The sequence below is a fragment of the Aphelocoma coerulescens genome, chromosome 2, assembly GCF_041296385.1.
Source record: "Aphelocoma coerulescens isolate FSJ_1873_10779 chromosome 2, UR_Acoe_1.0, whole genome shotgun sequence".
Classification (NCBI taxonomy): domain Eukaryota; kingdom Metazoa; phylum Chordata; class Aves; order Passeriformes; family Corvidae; genus Aphelocoma; species Aphelocoma coerulescens.
The window spans coordinates 134,595,620-134,617,439 of record NC_091015.1 but is presented as its reverse complement, the minus strand read 5'-3'; the positions used below and the strand labels follow the sequence as shown (position 1 = coordinate 134,617,439).

Here is a 21,820-nt window from a genome sequence, read left to right as displayed (position 1 = left end):
ATGAGAATATATGTCTTTGTAATATTTTCCTTAAATTAACTTTTGTATTTGAAACAACCCTAAATTGACTTAATTCTTCCTTTTGATTGAACAGCTGTTAAAAGTAAACAGGAACATTTGTTTCCCTTTCCTGATTTAATTTTGGAAGGAGAACCTATTCATAATTTCAACTATTATTTAAGAACAAAATTGATTCTCATGACAGAAGACAAGCGTTAGAGCTGCTGCTGTTCAGTTGTTTGTGCAGAAACCTCCAGAGAGGAAAATGAGTTTATTCTCCCTTTCCCCTCTAGCAGTATATGGGCAGGCTGCAGCCTCAGCCTTGTCATAGCCTGCAATAGCTGCTCTTCATCTCCTGCGTGCAGCTGCTGAGCTGCTAAATGGAGATGATGGATCCCACAACCTCCTTCACAACCAAGCGTTACATGACAGCGCGCTCGGGGCCCTGCTGGCATTCTTGCCTGCGGTAAAGGGGATTTCCTAGAGGCCTTGCAGTTGTCCTGCTCGTGTTCCCTGGCTGGGGTTACTTCGTGCTCGAAAACCTTGGAGTTAATTCTGGTTCCTCTCCCTGGGATGAATGTCTCCCTGCAATGTAGGGACGCTGTCTCGCGGTGCGTGTGCAGCCAATTAAACCCAGTGCTTTTCCTGACCCTGCTAAAATTACAGCATCATTAGTCACTGAACAATAGTGGAGGGATAGGCTGCCAATTTATGAAAATTATAAGGAGAATTGCTATCTGTGACTCCTAGCTAAATTTATTCTGGTAATTGGATTTTTGTTTGTTACAAATTTATAATCTCTATAAGGGAGGGTGCATAGGGGAGAGGGTGAGAAGAGGACTCAGGAGGTTCTGCCACCCATCTCCCCACTCCCCTCCCCCCCTTACTTTATTTAATGAGTGTGTTCCTTAAGCTGTTTTTCATATAAGCTGCTTCATAGATGTTGAAAGACCACTTACATGACTAATGGCTGTGGGAATGGGCTGTTGTTCCTATATTGGCAGAGTTATAAGGATTGCTCAGTGAGGGTAAATGGAGTGGAGAAGGGCTGGGGGAAACAGCAAGGAAAGAACTCCATTTTCAACTGTCTTATCTGAGTCTCCTTTGACTGTGATAAAAGCATGGCTTTTACCCTCCACCCAAGTAACTTACTGCTGGAAGGGTGCTAGATCTGTGATGAGCACCAGCATTGTTTTAGTTACCAAGACTGTGATGACTGAGAATAACTATCCAATTGGTTTGGGAATTCAACCATAAAAAAGTAAACGTTAAGGTATTTGGTTATTATTATACAGTATAAAAATATTGTGCTGGATGGCTAAGCAGTTACTAGGACAACAAGGGGGAGTTTGCCAAGGATTTTTAAACACTGTAGGCAAACGGAAGAAACCTTGAGTTCAAATAGCCCATCTGGCTGTCTACGGCTTTCCCAAGAGAGCTGCACTAAACTTCTGCCACATACATTGTGCCCTGATGATAGACATAGCCCATGGAAAGGACACTGAGCTAGGAAAGCAAATGGGCTTCTGTGGCCAATACACGGGGGAGGACCTTATCCCATGCCTGCGGCGGCACAGGGCGAGCCCCACGCCTGGAGCGCGCCCTAGTCCCAGCAGGGTCCGGCCGCCTTCCGATGCTGACTGGGATTCCCAGCTTTAATGTGGGTCAGAGCTCTTTGCAAAATAGACCTTTGACCTGCAATTTACAGCTTTTATCACATTTTAAAGCTATGTAGCCAGCCAGCTTAGGGCAGTAAATCTTGTGTGTTTTGTAGCGATTCTTATTTTTGTGTTTGTTCAGCTAAGGCAGGATAGCGACTCTATGCTATGTTATGGCTGAATATTTAAAAAGCAATTTGCAAAATCAGGAATATTTTAAAAACAACCTCAGGCCTGTAGTTCTGGGTGGCCCACGGAGCTGTTTCTGAGAAACCTGCTTCATGTTTGTTACGGTCTAAGAGACCCCTACCCCTCCTCCATAGGAGCCAGTGCTGACCATGAGATGAAAGAGAGAGATCTGCGTGTTAGTGTGTGTGTGTCTTTGTCTGAGAGGGAGAGATGCTGGCTGGCATATAATTACTTTTCTCATTTGCTCTTGCAAATTATTTTCCAAACTTTCTGAGGAAAGATGACATATTCCTCAAAAAAAGTCTATTTTTTTTCTAATTATAACTATGAGAGGTCTTTTATATCCTTTTAGAGTGGCTTAAACTGTGCACCTCTAAAACCTGGGTTTGAATGTATTACTGCATCACTCAAAAAACCCTACAGAAATAAGAAGAGACACAGTGACTTATAATCTTCCAGACAGAGCACTATTAGAAATAAAATATCATTTCAAAGTTTTGCAATTTAAAATATTCAGCTGTATTTTGGCTTTCGTGTTGGTTACAATAAAAAAAAAATAACATCTGTTTTCCAATTTTAAATTAAATTTAAAACAACATGTTTTTCTCATTAGTACTGTTTATCTGTACTATCTGCTAAACTTGGATGTCAACTCTTCTGTTGAAGTAATCTGATTTTAGTTCACAGGATTGGTAGCATCTATCAACAATCAGAGATTTTGCACTAGTAGAAGACACAAGAGAAATGTTTTCAGTAATTTCATACATTAAATTTAAGCTTCATCCTTTATGCCCACTGCTGTTGGTCTTCACATCTCCTTCTTTGAGGCTTAACTTGTATGTGCTTTTAGTAACTTTTGAAGTCAAAGCATTTAAATATTTTTCCTTCTGACTTCTCATAGCTACAATACCTATTGGTTTGGTGGGTTTTTTGTTTAAGAAAAGTAAATAGCTCACAAATGTCTTGCAGGGGTTGTAATAAGTATGAACCCCTGCCCGCATTCTGTCCTCCTTGGAGTTGCAAAAATGTTGATTTTCCCAACGAGTAACCTCTTTTTGGATTTGGTTGTTAATTGCTTTCTGTAGGATACATCAGAGAATTGATGCATATGTGTGCCTGCCTCCCTGTTGATTTGATTTTCATCCCTCCTAGTCTCCTTTGCTCACCTGCAAGTTTTGCTCCCAAGGTCTCTGTATGTCTTTGCACTGAGGCAGATTTTGGTGGCGAGGGAGGCTGTAAACAATCTGCACACTTTAATAACCTGCTCTGACTGGTGCTCTCCTGCTGGATGAGTTCAATAGGTTGCCTCATTACAGACTTTGTGGTGGCTTATGTAGCTTCACCCTGTGCATCCATATGTCTCAGCCTGGTGGCTGTGTCACTCCTGGGTTATAACCAGCAAGGGCAAGACAGCTGAAAGGGGGTTGCTGCCTTTTTAGTGGAACAGCTTCTCAGGTTGGGTATTAAACAAGAGCCCCATCTGTTTAGTGTTGGTGGCTCATGAAAGCTGGAGGAGGGAGATGGAGGCAGTAATTCAGTCTCTGGGCTAAATTCAGTCTTGGGTCTCCCTTCTCAGAGAGGTACTTTTTTCCTCCTGTGTTATGCCCGGTACACTCTATGAAAAGAAAAAGTTTGCAGCCCAAGTGCAGTCCTAATGGCTTTGCAGTCAGACCAAGCTGTTTGGAGCAGGGAGTTATGGCTTTTGCTGCTCCTGTGAGGGCCTGAGGCTCAGGGAGAGGAGAGGACACTGTTCTCAAAGGTGGGAGGAGAAACAGAGCCACCAGGCTTTCATGAGGGGAGATGGTGTCTCTCGGGACAAGGCTTGTGCTTGTTGTTCGATGGAGAAAAAAAAAGTAAAGAAGCCCTCATTACTTCCACAGTGCTGGACATTATTCAGAGGGGTGCGATAGCCTAATTTTCAATCAGAGATGAGGTGGGTCCAAAATTCCTGTGTAAATTTCAGGGAGTTTTTTATTGCAATAATGAAACACAGAGTATAAGAACTATGAATTATCACTTTTATATATTAACATGTTATCGAGTTGAATTGGCCAACATATGGGAAATATTACAAATATGCCATAATGTTATGATATAATCATGTGATTGAAGTTATTTTCCAATGCTTTGTTTTAGTAATTCACATAATTTTTCATTTCATTTCAGGCAGCAGTTTTACAACATCATCAGGAATATATGCAGGAAATAATTCACTTACAAATTCTACTGGATTTAATAGTTCACAGCAGGTAAATTTGTAAACAGGAGTTTGGCAAACTTTGGCAAACTTAAAATTCTCATGCACTGAAAAAATGAAGCCCTTAAATAGCTTATTGAAAGAAATTATCATCCTTTCTAGTTAAAGTTTATAAATATTTTTCTTCAATCTGTCATCTTCCCGTACTAGACCTAATTGTCTGAGGTTGATGTTCTTATTCACACATCTTCAGCAGCGTGTCTAATAAACTACTTGTATGAGAAGACATACTAAATTATGTGTAATTTAGATTTCGTTTTACTGCCTCACAGTTTTAGGTTCTACAGCATCCAGTCCAGGAAGCATACGTGCTCAAAGTCTGACATGTGTTTGTAGTTATATTTTGGAATTTATACTAAAAAGTAGCAAAACTCTGATGGACTATTCAGTTGCTTTTTTGTCTTGCAGGAATATCCCTCTTATCCCAGTTTTGGCCAGGGCCAATATGCGCAGTATTACAATAGCTCACCATATCCTTCACATTACATGACAAACAGCAACACCAGCCCTACGACACCCTCCACAAATGCAACATACCAGCTTCAAGAACCACCATCTGGCATCACCAGTCAAGCAGTTACAGATCCTGCAGCAGGTAATTACATGGATTTTATGGTCCCTATGAGGCACATTTTTGTAAGTTGAAAGAGGATTGAATTGGATTTTTTTTGTGTAGTTGTTGATTTTTCTTTTTATTATTTCTTAATCCTGAGCCTGTGGCATATCTTGGACAGATTTTAACAGAAAATAGACTAAAGAAAAAAAAAGGATCAGTAAAAGTTTTAAAGCTTATCTGGAATACAAATTTTTTGTATTTATTTGTAGAATGTTTGTGTTAAAAATTGCAGGCTATGGATAAGTCTTTACAGTAAACAAGAACGTGGTGCTTTTAAGCTCTGTCTTCATTAAGAAAAACCCCTTTGATTTTTCTTAAATAAGACTGGAATCAAGAGGCCTTCAAACCATAACCCAACTGCCCGCTTGAAAGACAGCTTTTGTTTCTTACTTTCAGAGGACATAATAATGCATGCAATGGGGAGTTGAAATTGCACAAGCGTTTCCATTTTAAGAAAAGATTTTCAGTGGCTTAGTCTTTTTCCCAGTCATTTTACCTTTCTTGTTGGAATTTGGCAGTCCTTTACTAGTTGAGAAATTTTTTTAACTTTTATGCCAAACTGCTCCAGCTGTTTTTGGAAATGGGTGGTGAAAAATACTTTTCTCGTTACTAAAAAAAGTTAAAATCCATTTTTTTAACAGTTCAAGCATGTCAGTCATTAGTCAATGGCAGAAGTTTGAAGTCTGTCAGAGAGAAAGTCCACGGTAGCAGATGTGTTTCTCAGTAATGCAGGAAGAAGCAGTTATGATTTGGCAGTGGTATCAGGTGGTTTTGTTTTGGACTTCTTTGGGATGAGGTTGGGTTTAGTTCTCTTGAAGCACTTGATGGAACTGATCTTCCATGTGCAATGCTAAATTTTCATACAATTTGCTAGGCCTCTGTTTCTTTTCTGCATGAGTGTGCACCTGAAGAAAATGTTATGCAGTGTTGTCTCTTTTGAGACATTTGCTGCAACTAGGTAGGGAAGAAAATACAGCTGGTGTGTGCATTTATATACACGAGGTCACGGGTGTGCGCTGTATTTGAGAAAGGAATCTTTCTAAATTGTGTCTTTCTAATGAGTGCTTATTGGGGTCTGTTGCATTTAGATGTGGATTCATATTGATGTCTGCATAATTATCCTGCTTTTCACTTTTAAAAAATGTTTTGCTTTTGTTTTCTTGTGATTTTGTTTGCTTATTTTGTATGTTGGAAGCAGTTAAGTTCCTCTTAGCCCAAAATCCTAATGTGATCAAGTTTTAGCTGTTATCAAGATACTAAAATTGAATCATTGTATCATCTGGGTCTTGATCCTCTGCAAAATCTTGGCATGTCTTTTTCTAAAGTTATTGATCTTTACTATAGCATTTACTTCCTAAAAGCTTTAGTAAATGTGCATATGAAGAGAGCAGGTACATTTTTTCCAAGGTCAAACTTAGTGGCTTAAAGGCTGTCTTCCTATTTAAATAGTTTTCTGTGCTCTATAAGCCTGAACAGAGCTTTTCAGTTCCTTTTTAAGAAATCTTTCTTTTCTCCGTCACATCTTCTGTACTCGTGTTGCAACAGTTTTGTCTAAAAATTTGAGAGAATTTGGTGGGCTTTCTCTTGGATGAGTTCTGCACCTAATCCTTCTTCTAATTTGTTGTTTCATGTATTTAAAGCTGTACATCCATGGATGCCCTACCACTGCTTGCTTAGCCCTTGCTTGCACATGTGCACACCTCCTCTGGCATTCCTGGGACTGCCATTTCTTTTCCCAAAACATTAGTGTTACTGATTTAACAGTTCTGAAAATGTTCCTTCTAAAAGTTTGCAAATAACAACTCTTAATGTAGCTGTGGGGTTATCATGGGGCTGGCTGCCTCTACCAGAGGCAGGGGCACATTTAGGAAGGTACCTGCTGTGGGCCCTTCTATTAGAAGGAACTGATGAAAGCCATCTCCATCAGTGTGGTTGCAGTCAGCAGAAGGTATAGGGCTAGACCCAAATTTCTCCATTTTTCTTCATGCAGTTGTTGTCTTTATGCAGCTAAGTTAGGATCAAGCCCATTTAGGCTCCTTCTGTGTTGAGTGGAGAGAGATGGGCACTTCTAATTAGAGTTCAGTTTAACAACAGTCTTAATCCTGAGATGCCAAAGCCTCTCCAGTGCTATGAGAGCAGTTTAAAGTGGCTGACATACCAGTGCTGGCTAACTAAGGAGAAATTAGGTGAGAATCTTTTGCTGCCTCATAAAGCAACACTGGTAGAAGGGAAGCAAGGACCCGTCAGTGAATCCAGTGCTGTGCTTGCCATTTCTCCTTGGACAGTGTAAATGATTTTACTTTTTTCTTGCTGAGGTTTATTGCAAACCCTCCGTTGAGCTCATACACAGTCTACTTGGAAGACAAAGGAAGGCTGGAGTCAAAGAAAAGAGGGACCAGCATGTAGGAAGGGAATGCTGGTGGAATGGGTACAAGTGAAAGGCATATTCAACAGATGGAAATTCATGGTTGGGTCAAAAACAGAACAAAAGAGAAAATTAAACAAATTTTTATTGCAATTAGTAAAATTTCTGTAGGCTGTTTTGCCACATCTGCTCAAGTTAGGCTGCTGATTCTTTACCACAACTGGAATGTTTGATATGAGGGATGGTGGGGAGCAGTGGAGAGCCATCACATTTAGTAGGATGGGCTCCAGCTGCTGAATTGCAGCTGTCTATCCTTAGACATCTTCTGTATTTAAAAAAAACCCATGCAATCTGTGTGGTTATGAACTATGCCAGGACAAGCACAGAGCAGCTTTCAGACTTCACAGAGGCACCAGAATAATTTGACAGACATAGGTGGTTTCTATGAATTTGGGCCAATAAGTGAAACAGAAGAGTCTGGTAAGAAAAATGTGAAAGGGAGAAAGTAATTATGTGCTCTTGTGACGTTTTTAGTAGAGTTTTGCAGACTCAGAAATCTCAGATAATTTCACTTGAAATATGTTTAATTCCTTGTCTAAATATAAAATAATCCTTTTGTGGTTTCCCTCAGTTACTAGTTAAATTTGAAAGTTTCTTGCCATGCAATCCAGAACATGTGGGGATTCTTGCAGAAGAACCTGAGATTTTCCATGTGCAGTGTTTCTTCTTTCTCTTTGCTTACAGGATTTGAAACTTTCTTGTACCACAGTCAGGAGAAAACTATTCATTGCACAGAGGTTTATAGACTTTGTATCCATAAATCAGATATACAAATTAATGTTATTTTCTTGTGAACAAAGCCTGTCTTTTTCTTAGTGACGTAATCAGAAAGTTGCTGATTTTTTGTCTAAGCTGTAGTATCTAAGAGAAGTAATAGTAAATAAATTATGAAAGAGAATAGAACTAGATAAATAATTAAATATTTGTTCTCCCTTCCAATATTCAAATTCATTGAAATAGGTTCAGAGTGAACAAAAGCAGTATTTCTTTGTGTTTCATGCAGGATGTTGTGGATGTAAAAAGTTTCTGCCAGTTCAAGCATAACTTTGACAAGCTCAAATATTAGATTTACACAGACAACAAGAAATTCTTGATGCACAAGATCACTGGAGACAGTGGATGAATTAGTGCTGTGTGTATGTCTGTCCTTTCTACGCTTTCTTACTTAGTTTCCAGCTGTTTGCCAATGTTGAAACTTACCCTGGACAAATGAAGTTACGCCCCATCCTATGCCTACCCTGATGCTCAAAAATACTTAGAGTAACATTCATAACATGTATTTCTAGGCGCTAATATAAAAAAAGACTACCTTTTCTAAAGCTGTAGTAATTTCTCTTGCAATATTTCGACTCCATCATCACAGCTGGTAATAAAAAATTCTTGATTTGTGCAATTTTTTTTTTAGTTCAGTTAGGAATGATGAATTTATCCTTCTCTTTCATATGATGATGTATTTATAATTTATTAAACAGTGTTTCTGACAAGAGAGACTTACATTGTTCTTGAGATTCAATCTCCTTCATTTTCCTTGGTTTCTGTAATAAGTATGTTTAATATATTACTGGAAGGTTTGGGGTTTTTTCATATTACTCACATACTTCACAATGCAGATTAAAAACCTCACAAGGGCTGTGCAAGCCAACAAAACTTGGTGTCAGACATGGGTCACTATTTTGTTCTTAAAGACTAAACTTCTTTTTCCTTGAGTACTATATCACATTTAGTATTGCAAAAGGGAAATAGACTTTTGGTTTCTTCTTATCGTGTTTCATAACATTAAATTAGAGACAGAAAAGTGAAACAGAGCGAATCATTTATATAGGCAACTTTTCACTAATACCTGAATGGAAAGAAACACAGCTATATTCACGGTACATTTCTGGTACTCTAATGTTTGTTCTTTTTCGTAAATATAAATGAAGAGCAAACCCAGAGGATATATTTATATAAGGAAGGAAAGTGTGGAAAATTCTGTAAAAACAGAAATTAAATTGGATACAATAATGAATGGCAAAGGACAGAACTGGTTATGCTTTTCTGATGATGGTTGTTCTCCTGGGATGTTTGTCTTTGATTTTGGTGGGATTAAAAGTAACAATGACTTCAAATTGTTTGAAAATGGAATTAATGAGTAAGGAAGAAATAACTACAATGGATACAGGTACTACTGGCCCATTGCTACACTTTTTTTCTTCTACAAAGAAAGCTGGAGAAAAAAAATCTGGACCACTTTAGGTTGTGGTCATATATAGTTTATAAATACTGTTATACATGATATTTTGTCATTATTTTAAATACGCAATCCTAAATCAAAACTTCAACCAAGCTTTGAAATAAACAGTCATTTTGCCACTATTTTTAACAGACTGTTGAGAGGTTCTGTCAGGTTTATAATAGCATGCTCTTAATTCTCAATATACAAACACTAAATTTGTTTTTCAAGTGAGGATTTTGACATTTTGTCAAAACAGCACTAGAGATGTACTTCTGTGATCCTGCCAGCTGGCATTGTTGTATTTCTTGCAATACTTAGTGCTTTTACTTACTACTAATACAGTACTATCTTTTTTATAGACAAGTAAGAAAAGAAAATCTACAAATACATGTGATTTTACTGCATTGTTTAATCCTGGTCCAGTTGTATACAAGTAGAAGTTTGTATAAGTGCTCATGGAATTTGTGTTTAGTTTTATTTATGCAAAAGGGAACTTTAATTATGCAAAAGTAAGAAAATCGTAGTGTGAGACTGACATATTCAAATTACTTGAATCTTATATTTTTATTTGGATGCACAGGAGTTGAAATAACACTGGCAAAATTAAGTATAAGATTTAAGGGGAAGCCATTAATCTGGTCACAATCTAAATGGAAAATTTTTGTGCATACCTACTTGCAGAGACATTTGACTGTACTAATTACCCTAGACCCACCTCATCCATGTAATTTACATTGTGACATGAGATATGATTACTTTGATAATGTATGTTTACTCTTTTTTGCATAACCTTTCAGTGTAGTGGGGAAAAAGTCTGACAAAATTTGCAATGCCTTTGTCAACAGCAAAAGCTCTACCCACACACCCACCTGCTGGATTTACTTAGAGACAGACTTGATTTTGGGCTTTCTGGCATAGCCAGTTTTCCCCAGATTTCTCATTGGGCACTATTGCTGTACATCAAAATCAACAGTAAGAAAACACAGCAATTACTTAGGGGGGATTTCCACAACAATCAGAAATGAATTACAGAATATGGTGTTGTAAATGCTATCTCTGCAGCTGTATTGTCTGTTCATAAGTAATCAAGGTATTTTTATTTTTGAGACGATGGAAATTTGTCCTGTGTGACAAAGCCATCAACACTGCCCAGAATGATGTATAAAGGGAAGTATAAGCTTATGAACTCTTATGTCAAGTTGCAGTTATACAGTGCCTTGAAGCATAGAGGAAAGTCTGATACAGTATGGTTCATGTATTTTAGTTAAGCCAGGATGTCAACATATTTCATTCCTCACAGTTACTTTTTTGTCAGGCTTGATGCCACCATATACTACAGGAGTTGCTACCAGGTCAGAGGCAGGGGAGTACTGGTCACACCTGGAAAATAAGACATTTATAGAATCTGGGTTGAAAATCTGGGTTTTTTTCTGACTGACTGTAAAAGTCAAGAGTGGGTCTTTGACATTTATCCAAGGTTTGGAAGAGGGAACTCTTGAGTGTGTGAAGAAGAAATAAGCTATGATTTTTAGTGTCTGCCTGGGGCAAAGTACAGAGAGCTGCTGTAGCAGGGAGGTCTAAAATGATGTGTATGTCCATGGATGCAGAAGAATAACTGTTGCTACATTATTCATACAATTTTGTGGAGGCATGTGCAACACAGAGAGATGGCTGTAGTGGTCCAGACAGATGGATCCACCGGGCCGTACCCTGCCTGCCCCAGGGGCCATCAGCAGGCACCTTGGGAGCAGCGAGCACAGGCTAGGCTTGTGTAAGACTTGCCCTTATAAGCACTTCTCCAGATTCCAGATATTTTTGTCTCAGGGGATTTCCAGACCTGCTATTGTTTGTGTGTTTAGGGTGTGCCTGCATTAGCATTTTAATTTTGAGTGGGGTATGTTTTGATGTGAAGCTTTGGCTCAGCAGAGCAATCCTAGGGCACCCAAATGGGGTCCTTCCAGTCAAAGCTAACCTGAAAGGTGTTCTCCAGGACAGTTCCTAATTCCTCCAGCCCCTACTGAGGATGCCTAGGAGACTAGATCGGATGCACTTGCACTGAAATAACCTCTCAGAAACAGATATCAGAGCCTGATATAGTTGCCACCGCTTGCCTGGTCCCACAGATCCAACTTTGCTAATGTGGTGCACCTGTAGCATCCCTGAATGCTTCACTTCCACTTCACTATCGAGCCCTTGTAATATTTTGGGAGTCTGGCATGGGGTTATTTTGGCAAAATGTGCCACAAAGCTGGTAGCTTTTATCTGAACTCCTTGTATTTAACCAGGCTGCTGACAGCTCCCTTTGGTGATCTTGCTTTAGTGTTGGACAGGCAGTGGATCTGATCCTCATCCCCTTCTCTGCTCGTGATTATGTGGAGGGCAGGGTTTTCTCCTGCATTTGTGTTTGTGATGCTCAAGAAGAGGATAAAATTGAACTCAATGCTTTAGAATGCTTTAGATACATTATCATTTCACTTGGCTAATACTAAAGTATGGCTGGTACCATGAAGTCAGCTGAAGTTGAGCAAATCACTTACCAGTGATTATAGAGTAATGACTATTCTGGTAACATGGTTTGTAGCCATGTAAATTGACTTCAGCAAGTCTTTTGATGCCCTGGCAGTTAAACCTTTTCACTTAACAATCTTAAAAGCAAACTAGGCTAAAGCAGTTTGGCAGAAATTACAGCAGAAGGATAAAAAGCTGTTTAGGAAATCATGTCCAGAGAGAAGTCTGGAGTGAGAGCTTGCTGTTAAAATAGAAGGATGGCTACAGCAACATTCTTCAATGTCTGCCTTGGGCCTAGCACCAGACCACATTTTCATTAATCATTTAGGTGACGGAACAGAATGTGTTTGTCTATTAAATATGTAGATGACACCATGCTGAGAGGGGCTGTGAGGTCTTTGGTGACGGGATGAGAACTCAAAAAATGGAGATGTGATCTGAATAGGAGCAGGTGTGAGGTATACATTTAGGCAGGAATGATGAACTGCACAAATGTGGGATGGGGAATGTTGGCAGCTTCTTCCAGGCTCTACCTTTCCCTGCGGACCACTCTCAGTACTCCACATATTAGTGGCACACAGAGTACCCTCAGCCGCTGTTGTTTTTCTTTCTCCAGAATTTGTCAGGGCTTGGGCTTGTGGGGGCTCAGGGCTCAGCTGGACACTATATCTTTAACTGGGTTTCCTTATGAGGCCCCAGGAGCGACCATTGGACAGTGAGCTGTCCGTGCACGTGGAGGTTTCCCTGTACATACATGGAATAAGTTTCTTGCACACAATGTCAGGTTTTCTCTCCATAGGTTACTGCCATCTGTCCCACTGTTTGTAACACACTGATCTCCTGAGTAGACTTGGAAGCTGCAGGTATTCGCAGTGTTGTTCATTCAGTTCATGTGCAAGATTTGGCCGGGTCTTTGAGAAACAACCAGTTTGATGTCACCTCTTCCTCAGAAGATGATCTAGGAATGCTGAATCTAGCATTTATGGAAAATTTTGTAGAAAATGCAAATTTTTTCCTGCCAGGTGGTGTCCAGGGGAGGGTAGCCTGTATTCAGGAAGTCAAGCTTTGCTTGACTTTGCTTTGCATTATTTTGTCCAGTTTGGCGAGACTGTAGAAAATGATAATCAGAGCCTAGCAAAGAAGATTGAAAGGAAAGGGTTAACATAACAACAAAGAGGATCTGTGAACAGTCTTCAAATGCATGCAGATACAATGAAGAGAATGATTTTTCCCCTGATTTCGCAGATTAAACTTCTACTGCTGTAATGAATGCTGAAGTTGTATGTTCTAATGACGCAGCTGTCCTAACAGCAGAGTAGATTTCCTGGAGAGATCTGTAAAAGCAGGACAGACAAATCTTTTATGGGAATGATGGAGGTGCAGTGGTCCCAAGAAGGGGTCCTGAGGCAAGGGTGAGAGCCTTTCTATCAGGTTAGGATCTGGTGCATCCAGACAGATTACCTGTGAAGGGGAAATGAAAATGAGCCTCCACTCAAACTTGCAGCCCTGAGTCTGAAATTTTGGATGCAGTATTTATTAATGAAAGGTGCTTGCAAAGATGGAAAGCTGGATGGCTCTTACAAACAGACTTTCTTCCCTGCCCCCACCATGCTCTGCTCTGTGTGCTCACTCATTTAGATTTGCTTGTTTATTTGTCATGAAGTTTTGTTTCTACTCTTTCCATCTTAACAGTTCCCTGTTTTTTTTATTATTACTCGTGCAAGTTTAATACTTGAAACTTTTAGGCATAGCATGACTCTGAGAAAGATTTTTAAAACTGGGAACTAAAGACGCACTCCTAAGAAGAGTGACAGAGACCAAAAGCAGCCTAATTTAAATTAGTCAATAGGAAATGCAATTTTTCATTACACCTGAATTTTAGAGTACTTATTTAGAACATCCTTGGTCAATATACCTGTTGAAGAAATTCTGGTCGGTTTCTTTTATGGGGTTATAATCTATTTTAAGACTTTTGTGCTTCGTTTTCTTTCTCTTCTCTTTTTATTAAAGATTTTAATAATGTATAGCAGAAAAATTAATTGGGAAATTGGTACTATTTGTTACTATTTCTTATTTATGGTTAAATGCAGTAGGTGAAAGAGCAGTCAGCATTCAAAGTTTAAATAGTTAAAATAAATATTCTGAAGGGTGCAATGTCATAAGAAAAAATAAATATTATTGGGATGTGTAGATAGACGTGGCTGGATAATTTTTGTTGTTTGACACAGACAGAATCACTCTTTTAGTAAAGGTCAGATGTCTTCAGAAGATTCAGTGCTTAACCTTGAGTTACATCTTAACTTGTTCTGCTTTGTTTGATGTAGCCTGAAATACTTAGGTGAATACATAATGTGAAATATATAAGATATGCTAATTCTCAATAAGTGTAGTTTTGAAGGCTGAGCATGAGAATTTCAAGACCTTTTCCTTTCATTCAGCACAAGCAACTGTTATTATTTTGAGTGATTGTGCATATGTGGTGTTACACAGATGTCCAGAGTCTCCTCCTTAATCTAACCTTTGACCTCAACAGGATGTTTTCCTAGGAGAGAGAATCCCTTGTGTGAGAAGTATACCTGTCTGTTCAAGCTGGAATGCCACAGTCTAGGCAGATTAAAATGAAAAATTTTATATCTACTGGACTCTAAAGAGTAGTTAATATTAACTGAGCAGTAAAATTGAGAAACATAAAAATTGCAGCTGCCTTCACTAGTGTTTTTAGGAAAAAGAAAAGAAATCATGGTGACCATCAAAATAAAAGCATTTGTGACCTTCAGACTATGAAAGGAAGTTCTCAAAAGAGATTTTAAAATGTGTCGTTGTGTTTCTGAGGACTGTGGTACTGCTAATTAAATTAATGGGAAGGTAATTGATGCTGGGTGTCTGCTTTGTTAATGTACAAGCATTCACTGTGATAAAATCTATGGATGTTAAGAGTAGCAAAATATCTTCAAACTAGCATGTTTCAAGAAAAACTCTTGTTTTTAACTACATGAATCATCATTTTTTTTTCACCTGTTCAATAACAGTAAATAGTCTTATAAATAAATGTTTCTGAAGCATAATAATTAGCATGCAATAATGTTTGTAAGGATTCTTATCCTATCTGGAAGGTACTCACTGGAAATGTTCGGTGTTGAGTAGGCCTTTGAAAAATACTAGAAATTTCATCTTTTACAGTTGATGCATATTTAGCACTCAATTATTTAAATTATTTAGGAAAATAAATACTCTTGGTTATGCTATATTTAGGAATAATTCTATTCTTCTCTCTCAAATGTAGCAATCTAGAAGTGTCTGCAACCAGGCAATTTGGAAAATTTTTCAATTTCTATATGTTTGAATTTTTTTCACACCTGGTTGGATTTTTCTTACCCATCATCATAACTGTTATTTTAAAGCATTTAAAGTATTTAAGTTTGAAAAGCTAGAGTTAAATTAATGTTGTTTTATGAAAAGCTGGTATCCCTTAAAATTGTTTGTTTAGTCGTGTAATAATTGAAGGAATTAAGATTTTTTTTTCTACTAAGTCTTTTATATGTGTTTACTGAAATAGTTTATCCCTCTGTTTTTACATATAACTTGAGCTAGACTGAATTATTTATGAATCAATATTACCACTTACCATTTTACATTTAATTACTTTAGTTAGGACTGGGTTTGGTGTAAGCAAGTAAGTTGAACATTTTGAATATTGAACTGACAGGTAAAAAGTGTCCTTTCTTTACTACAACAGAATACAGTACAATCCACAGTCCATCCACCCCCATTAAAGATTCAGATTCGGACAGATTGCGTCGTAGCTCAGATGGGAAATCACGTGGACGTGGCAGAAGAAACAATAATCCTTCACCACCACCTGACTCTGACCTGGAGGTACTTTATATGAAATGTCTTTGTCCTGTTACAGACTTTATTTTTATCATTATTTTGCACAGAGAAGTGTTATTTATGCATCAAAAATAAAGTGGCATTGAAGCTCTCTTTTTTTTAACAGTATTTTCATAGAAAATAGGATTTTTCTTCTAAAGAACCTTCTTCAGGAAGAGCTCCTATTTCCTCAGAAAAAAACCCTGGGTGAATACTGGGTGTTTCTTTCTCATTTTGATTAAATAAAGCAAACAAACAAACCAAAACAAACAAACAAACCAAAACAAATAAAAACAACCAAGAAAAAAGAAAAAAAAAAGGAGCAAGCTTTTCCCAAGTCAAAGAAAGGTTTGCATTTGGACAGGAGACACTTCTAGCACAATAGTGGGGTTTGTTCTCTCATGCTGTGTTCACATTCCTCCCAGTGGCCCATAGTTTATGCTGAGAACAGATCTCCAATGACACACCACAGCTATGAGTGTCCACACTGCATTACTTTTCCTTTCCAAAAGCTTACCCCACTTACATTCCATCATAGGAAATACAACCTCACCAGGATTTAAAATACTTGTATTTGAACACTTTATTTTTCATTAAGATACCATTTTGTGTGTGGTCGGAGGACAAATTTAAAATACATATTTTCAATTGTCTCTAAGCAAAAGAATTATTTACTGATGTCATAAGTTTTATACATACATCATCCAAGTTCATAGTTTTTGTTCTTCAGGTGCCTAAAATGCATTAAAATTAGCCTAAATTAAGGGGATTTAATTTATTAGCTGCAGTCTCCTTTGTTTTGGTTTTAGAGGTAATGTTCAAGAGCAGTTATATGAATTTTGTTTTGTAAGACTTGCAGAAATACAGAATTCTAACCCCAAGGATTTAATTTTCAGATGCTTCTCTTTATTTCCATTTCTATCTCACATCAAGCTTCAAAAATTACATTGTACAATCTCATTTTCTGTGTATATTTGACAATACTCTAATTCTATTCTAATAGAAGGATTTGCTATAATAGCAATTGTAGTAAAAAGCCAACAGATTGTACTGCCCTACCCACTGAAAAAAACCTGGTTAGTTTTGAAAATAAATGGCAAGGAAACTATGGTTTTGATGTGCAACCATTTCAATACAATTTTCCCATTTGTGTGCTCAGTGATTCAAATTTTAACTTTCCATTTCAAGTGTTAGCTTCACAGAGGAACACATTGATTTGATTCTCTTTTTACAGAGAGTATTCATTTGGGATTTGGATGAGACAATCATCATTTTCCATTCCTTGCTTACAGGGTCCTACGCTAACAGATATGGAAGGGTAAGTGTCAAGAAACTGATGGGAATGTTCAGTGATATTTGTTGGTTTATGGCTGATACACAAGGCATACCAGAACATTAGTTGATTTTTAGAAGCCAACTGGTACTGGTGTTACAAGACAAAAAATACCAAGCTGTTTCATGTCCATTCTTTGCAGTTACTCAGCTCTTGTCTTCAGTACATATTTAAATAGTGTTGGTAGTAATACTTTTGACCACTTGAGGTTTGGTTTGTAGATACAGGGTTGTCTGAAACCTCCTGATATCATCAAAATCTGCAAAGGTCTGCATCCCCTCAGAGAGCGAAGAACTTCCAGGAATGATTTCTATGACCAGTTGGCTGTGCTCTGTACTGAGAAGGCAAGAGGAAGAATACTTTTGGACATGGCCAGATTAGTGTAAAATTGTTTCACTTACATTTTTTTAATCTACATATTGACTGATGTTTTTGAAAGTCTGCTTATGAGTCAATTCTTTCTATTATGCACAGTCTATAAATCATAACTGAACTAATGAATATGTTCTACAGACAGTGGGTTTCCTTGGTAATTCTCAGAAGAGAAACATGATTTTAGGTGAATAGGGACAGTTTATGAATGGAATGTCCTTATGAGATCAGACTTCAGGATTGTATTTGAAAGCTAACATCTCAGCTTGTGCCAAAATCTGATATAGCCTTTCATGTTCACCTCATGCGAGTTATAACTGGAATGTGATTTTTGTTAACCTTAAAAATTTCTACATGTAAAGAACAACTATATCATTTTGTCTGGCTTCATGTAATGCCTCTGTCTTCTTGTAAACCTGCTGAGCACTAAAAGGTTTTACCCTACACCCAGCTGAAGGGAGGGCAAAGCTACATCCAGTTCAGTCTGTGCCTAGGTCAGATTCTGAGTTTCTCTCAACAGCTTTTTGGTCTATAAAAATCTAAAGTACTACTTTGCAACCTTTCTTACTTGTTCAGGTAAGGTTTGTTTTCAGAAATGTTTGCTGTAATAACAGTGTACCTGTTTGAGGAATATAATTAGGTTTTTTTCATTATATGTCAGAAAAGCAAGTTAATTAAGCAGCCTAGGTTTCCTAGGTGTTGTTAGTTTATATTTGGTTAATTCAGCAGCCTTAATTTCCTAGGTACTGTTAGTTTATATTTAGGTAGTAAAAAGAAACTAGAACTTGAATGTTTCAACAATTATTGTATGGATATGTATGGACAAAAGCATTATAGAAGCGTGTTAAATATTACCAAAAGTTATTTTCCATTTTTCAGACTAAAACCAGCTTTTGTGTGGCATCCCAAAATCTATGACAATTCAGTTCAGAATGAGGAGAACAAATCCCAGTGCTCACAAAAAAGCTCACTGATAACAGAATCTCACCACTGGCTTTTGGGCATCAGAGTAGTACTGGAAAAGCCTAAGTAATTAGTCATTGATGTAGAAGTACTAATGTAAACATATTTTTTCCATTTGTTACTAGTTCCCTGTAGTGGATTCATTAATTGGGGCCTGAACATAAACACTTTATTGCTGGATGGTTGAAGCTGAGGAAAGTGGCTGGCGTTCAGTTGCAAAGAGATATAAATACATATTATATATGTATACATATGCAAGGAGGGGGCTGACTCCTGATTGCAGCTCCATCACTGTTGGCACTGTTTAGCTGAGGTGTAGCTTTTGCCCAGATGGCTCTGGTTGTGTGGCATCTGGCACAATATTCCTGCATTTCTAAACGACAACCAATTGTTGATGTTGAGAGGAATGATGGCATTAGTGCTTATGCTATGGATAAATACTAAATCTTTTTGATGAGGGGTAGCAACAGGCCTGTCCTTGGCTCTCAGATGCTGTCATGAAACTGTGCAATTCTTGTTTTGTTTTCTTAAGATTTCATTCAAATCAGAGTTTCTCTTGGGTTATTGACAGCTTCAGACACCAGTTAGCCATTTCCAAGGATGTTAGAGAAAGTGTCAGATGTTCAAAACAAACATGATAAAACATGTATCTGTCATATGAGAATTTTAGGGTTTATTTGTGGCAGCAGGAGGTGCATGTTTTTAAGAGTGTTTGTCTGTGATTACTGGCCTTTAAAATCAGAAATCTGGATCATAAGTCAATCTGAAAAAAAAAAAAATTGAGAGGAATTATTATTCTTTTCACCTGTATTCTGGTTTATGAGCAATCTAACATCATGTTCTCTTATATTTCTGCACTGTGGTGAGGGCTAGAAATGCCCTTTTAAAAAATTAAATCTAGGCTGATCACATAATCATTAAAATACAAAAGCTGGATCTTCAAACAAACAAAAATGTCCTAATTAAATAATAGGGGATTTGGCAACTTGGCATTCAGCTCTTTTCATAAAGCCTGAGTGAGTTTCATGGTGAATGACTATGAATGATGTGCAGCCTTGCTGCTGAAGGGATTGATTTTCTTTGCCTAATTCTCTACCTCATTCCTCCTTACTTGTGCCACCCTTTTCTGTATCTTCTTACTTTTTCACCTGTTTTTATCACCTGCTCTCCTTTTGCTGCTATTGTGCTCTATTTGCCTCCTGCTTTTGTCCTTCAGCTTTGTTGTAACAAAATAACACCTTTATTTTTCAGTTTGTGCAGTCATGGCAAAAACTACTTCATAAAGCACTACATTTTTATTTAAGGATGATTTGAATTTAGTGAATTTAAGGGAAATGTGTGAAACTCTAAGAATATGATTTGTCCTTCCAGAAGAGAAGAAAAAGAAACAAAACATTTCTGTTTGGTTTTGGATTTTTTTTTAATATGTACATTTTTTAAATATGTATATTGATCAAATATAAAGTTATCAGTTACTTTAATTGACATTAGGGCTGATTAAGTTTTGGAATTTGGAAAAAGTTGGAGCCCTTTAGGGTCTTGGAGCAGGTGAAAATACATCTCAGAATTGGCATTAGAATACTGTGGTCTTTACATATATTTCCATCCTCAGTTAAAGCAGTTATATGCAGAGGTTTTAAATGAATTTTCCTTTAAATTATAAGCTATTTTATTGTGGTTTAATATACTTTAGAGATAGAGAAAAACAAAGCCTGGTTTCACTTAACCCTTCATTTGTGACCTGTAGGCTTAAGTGGAAAATAAGCCTTGTACCCAAAGTGAACTTTCCTGTTTTTCAGCTTCTTGTTTCTCCACAAAACAAAGAAATCAAGTAGGTAGAATTTAGAAATGACATACAGGCAATGTTTTGGCTCCAATGCCAGTATTCAAAACAAAAGGCTTACTTAAGCAGTTTGACATTGGTATTTCTTTTCTTTAGTTAAACTGTACCTCCCTCAGAGATTTGTACCTGATTTTGACCATACCTGAAAAGACACTGACTGAACCTGCAAATCCCAGGCAACAATAAGAGATTGTTAGCTTTCCTACTCATTGTGTGACACCTCACAGTAATTAGTTAGCAATTAGTGGCTTAAAATTGCAAAAGAAGGTTGGGTGTGGGATTATTTTTTTAGAACCTTGTTCTAGCCTTGTCTTTTTTTAAAGCTTACAGTCCCCACTGTAACATCTGATGGCAGAGTTTGATCTACTATGATGCTTTAAGCTAAGGTTCTTGTGCTTTTTATTAGACCAGTTGCAAGTTTGTGACTATAGAGGTGTTTAAAATGCTAATGCAGATAAGGTTTTTGCTTCCCTTAAAGATGTAGGTATCAAGACCACAGTTTAACATAGATTTGTGTTAAGTGGAACTTCCTATGCAAAAAGATTGTGTTTAATCTAGGAGTTAAGGTTTCTTTGAAAAGCAGTCCATTTTGTTTCTTCTTTTAGCTTTTGTGTTATTTAATCTGATGCTTTCAGTAGGTGCCAATGACTGACTTTATTTTTTTCTGCCTAATTAAATTACCTAATAAATGACATTATTTTACTATTACTTTAGAGAAAGCGATTCTGTTTTATTTCTGCCATGTAAAAATATCTTGGAGTGAAATGGTTAGAAAGCTTTACAAAAATCTGTTTTACAGACGCAGAAATGTGATAAAAATGTTTAAGTTAAAAAACTAAGTCGTGTACACTGAAACATAAAATATATATTTGCAGCCATTTGTTTAAGATTAGTCAAATAGATTGATAACCATTATCATGCTCTGTTGCCCATTTATTCTGCTTTTAAAATGATGTTCCTATTTATGGATGGAAGCTCAGAAGGGAATTATTTCTATCTTGCTGCACTGGCAGTTGCTATCAAGATGTAGCAAGTGGTCTTCATTTGCATCTTAGACCTTTAGCCATGTAACTCCTTTTAATAGCTAGAGCAGAGGCTTCTGTGGGCTGACTTCTATTATTGCTCAGGTTCAGCAGAAATCCTTGTCTGTTAAAAAAAAAGAAGCCCGATGCGGTGTAGGATGATGAGATGCTAACTGGGCACAAAGATAAGCAGAAATGTCAAAGGGAGAAGAAGCCTCAGGCATAGATAGAGAGAAAATACCACCTGCTTTCCACCTCACATGCCTACAAAAGGAAAGGAAGGCACAGGTCTACAAATAGAGAAATACAAAAACAGAGAGACAGAATACTTTTGTTCATATTTTAAAGTCTTTCCATTTGAATTAAGAAGCCAAATATTCTTTTTTTTTTTTTTTTTACTGTGCCAGTTTAAATAGAAGACTTATTTTTAAGGGCAAAGTTCATCAAAATAGTATGATGCAATTTTTTTTCCCCATTTATAAGGGCTATTTTTTTTTATTTTAAAAAACTTACTCTTAATGTATATTCAAGAACGTGAATTCAAGAATA

The 21,820-nt window shown here is 37.3% G+C and overlaps 1 protein-coding gene across 12 annotated transcripts in view; it reads left to right on the top strand.

The window, feature by feature from the left end:
* EYA1 (EYA transcriptional coactivator and phosphatase 1) overlaps positions 1–21,820 on the top strand; it is an 85,775-nt gene that overhangs the window by 21,961 nt on the left and 41,994 nt on the right. For 8 of the 12 annotated variants that reach the window (XM_069005999.1, XM_069006001.1, XM_069006000.1 and 5 more), the window contains 4 exons: positions 4,014–4,096; positions 4,513–4,699; positions 15,605–15,744; positions 16,973–17,056. In XM_069005999.1, coding sequence (XP_068862100.1) covers positions 4,014–4,096; positions 4,513–4,699; positions 15,605–15,744; positions 16,973–17,056 — 494 coding nt within the window. Of the gene's footprint in view, positions 1–4,013; positions 4,097–4,512; positions 4,700–5,696; positions 5,700–10,931; positions 10,936–15,604; positions 15,745–16,972; positions 17,057–21,820 lie in introns of all 12 variants that reach the window. The other 4 variants (XM_069006002.1, XM_069005997.1, XM_069005993.1 and 1 more) reach the window with 2 other exon arrangements.